We start from the raw sequence: 2,998 nt of genomic DNA, 5'->3' as shown, positions 1-2,998 counted from the left end.
ATATATATATATATATATATATTCGTGGAGTAAATCCAACAACTCACTCATTTCTGCACTTACTTTCGCTCCTCTTCCCCATGCACACACACACACACACACACACACACGCTTCTCTGCTGTATCTACTTGTATTTTAGCTACGCTGAATGCAAAAAAAAAAAAAGAAAAAAAATGGAAAGGGAAAACATGCACAATATATATATATATATATATATATATATATACCCGTTCATGTACACCTTTGCTCACTCATCGTCTGGTGGCACCTCCTCCAGCTGAGACTCCGGACATTTGATCCATTCATGTTCCAACAGTTCCGCTGCCGTGGCACGCTTTGGTACATCACGCTCAAAACACCTTGAAAAGAAATCGTACAGCATTTTGGGGCATTTCTTCGGCACTCCCGTCGGCATGGAAGTACTCTTTGAAATTTGGTACATGACTTGAAAAGCATTGGCGTTAGCGCTAATGGACCATGGCTGGCGTCCAAGTAACTCAACCACAAGACAACCCGCAGACCAAACATCTGCCGGGGCACCGTAATTGCCGTTGCCACTTAGAACCTCTGGTGCCATAAAAAAGGGGGTTCCAACAAATGTTTGGCCACCGGGACCCGTATTTCCACAATCCTGCATGGCACTTGTGCCAATACGCTTGCTACAACCAAAGTCAGCGAGCTTTGCTTCACCCTGGGAAGAAATAAGAACGTTGTCGCTTTTAATATCGCGATGGACAACCTTCATACTATGCAAATAGGAAAGACCCTGAAGTATCTGTCTGGTATACGTTCGCACGAGGGAAATTGAAAACGATTCCTTTGCTCGCTCAAACTTCCGTCGCAGCTGCGTCAAGCTACCACCGTGACAATGCTCAAGGAATATCTCCAAGCAGCGCGCGCCACTTTCCTGAACTTTCGTCTGGCATCCGTAGTACGCCACGATGTTGGGGTGCTTCAAGGAACGCATCAGATTAATCTCGCGCAAAACACCTTCAAGCTCCGCCGTGTCTTCAGAAAATGGTATATCCTGCACCTTCACAGCAAATATTTTACCATCGTTGGAAATACCCTCGTACACGCAACCAAAGGATCCTTTACCCAGTACACCCACCTTACTCCACTGCAGCTCTGAGTCCTCAGTAATTACAAGTGTATGATTTAACGTACTTGACGTTCTGTTAAGTTGAGTCGAGACGGTACCAAAAGTGGAGGTGAGACAATCGGTGTTTACATGACTTGAAGAAGGATTAGGCGACATGACATCCTGCTCATCCCGCTTCTCTACCTGCATGGGCATCTCTGTTGCAGATTGCTCCGGCATGAGTTGCTTGCGTGTATCCGGCAAACCAATCTGAGATCCCAACAACCGACGCTGCTCCTCCCGCTGCCGGATCTTGTGCGAATCACGCACGTAAAGGCGAAGCACCGTCGTGTTGCTACAACTACCATCCTCTACGCTCGTTTGAAATTCATGCGCTATTACGGGTGTGCGTGTTAGAGCTGCACTACCTGCCCGTGCCTCACTCGCCACAAATCGGCGTGAGAGTGGACTCGCTGCCGCACTTGGACTGCCTCGGCCAGAGGCGCACGTTGGCTTCGGTACCGTTTGACTTGCACAGACCTCTTTTCCTCCCTCTGTCATTAACCTCTTGAGGAACTGCGTGACGAGATTCCTAAAGTCTTTGGAAACATCAATATCCACGTGATCACCCGCAGCATTGATGCAATAAATATCAAAATCACCCATTCTCTCATAGCCGAACCGCCGCTTGATGTTGCTCCGAAATTGTGAGAACCGCGTAGATAGGCCAATGAAAAAAATTTTTACATTACGGTCCCCTTCACGTGATACCTTCACGGTAACTTTCTGGCGCCTCATCCACTTGAGTTCTGCGGCCTTCGCATTTCTGGCTTTCCCGTGAGTTTGACCGTGCTCGCCATCAAACACGTCTGAATCATCATCCCCATCATCATCACAATCATCCTCCTCATCATCATCATCTTCTTCATCTTCATTGTCATCATCCTCATCATCATCATCCTCTTCGTCGTCATCCTCCTCATCGTCTTCCTCGTCGTCGTCATCCTCCTCATCGTCTTCTTCGTCATCATCTTCATCATCATCGTCATCGTTATCATCATCATCATCACTATCCGAGGCGGCACAGTTTAGAGTCGGAACTTTTTTACTTTTTGACGCATCATTCTTTGATCCCTTGCCACGGGGTCCTGTCCCCACTAATCCCGCTGAAACCACTGAAGATGACGCCACTACTCCGCTACACCCTTTGGTACGTTCATTTTTACCGCTTCCTACCGAAACTAAATGACTCGTCGGCTCAGGACCCGCTTCTCCTGCTCGCCCATGAGGTATTGGAGGCAACTGCTCTATTGCCGTATAGGTCCCATCCAATTCTTCGACCATGGTTGAGCAGCGTGAGATTGGCTGAGTTGAACCGTCTTTTCCCACCACCGTTTGCTCAGATCCTGCGCCGCTTCCACGGCCTTCGCTCGGAGTATTGGTGATGATATTCCTCATTTCCCTCTTCTGCTCTGGTGGGGCTAACGGATCATCGGTGCCGCGTCCCGTTTTGGCCTCCTCACATGCTTTAGTTGAAGTTTTGTGGTTTGTGGGTCGCAATCCCGGACGTAAAGTCGTTTCCGTCCCCTTTTTCCGACTTGCTGCAGCGCCTTTCTTGAGGCCGGTGCCGGGCACTTCACCACCACCTGGCGATGGCGCTTTGGCTAAATTCACTCCCGCTCCTGCCACCTGACGGGAATTCTCAACTCCTGATGGCAAATCCCCAACAGTTTTCCCACCTTTAGATGCGGGTGCCTCCCTCGTCACTTCTTTATTTCCGCTACCGGCGATGGGGGTCTTTTTAGTTGAGGTGGTTGCAGTCACACGCCGCCCAGTCGCTGCCTTCGCGCCCTTCACGACAGGCATGACAAGCGCGGTCAAGCCGTGCACTCTCTGCTTGGCTCTTCCTTCTTGAT

General features: G+C 49.3%; 1 protein-coding gene across 1 annotated transcript; it reads right to left on the bottom strand.

Moving 5' to 3' along the window:
* Window positions 1-248: 248 nt before the first annotated feature.
* On the bottom strand, window positions 249-2,948 carry TEOVI_000573700 (protein kinase, putative; the record flags this gene model as incomplete). The annotated part of the gene is made up of 1 exon (XM_067221105.1): window positions 249-2,948. The coding sequence occupies one exon, from the start codon at window positions 2,946-2,948 to the stop codon at window positions 249-251; it is 2,700 nt and encodes an 899-aa protein (XP_067077206.1).
* Between the last annotated feature and the right edge of the window lie 50 nt (window positions 2,949-2,998).

Source organism: Trypanosoma equiperdum (assembly GCF_001457755.1).
Source record: "Trypanosoma equiperdum strain OVI genome assembly, contig: ctg_1320, whole genome shotgun sequence".
NCBI lineage: Eukaryota > Euglenozoa > Kinetoplastea > Trypanosomatida > Trypanosomatidae > Trypanosoma > Trypanosoma equiperdum.
The sequence above is the reverse complement of the archived record's forward strand: the minus strand, read 5'-3'. Positions and strand labels throughout refer to the sequence as shown.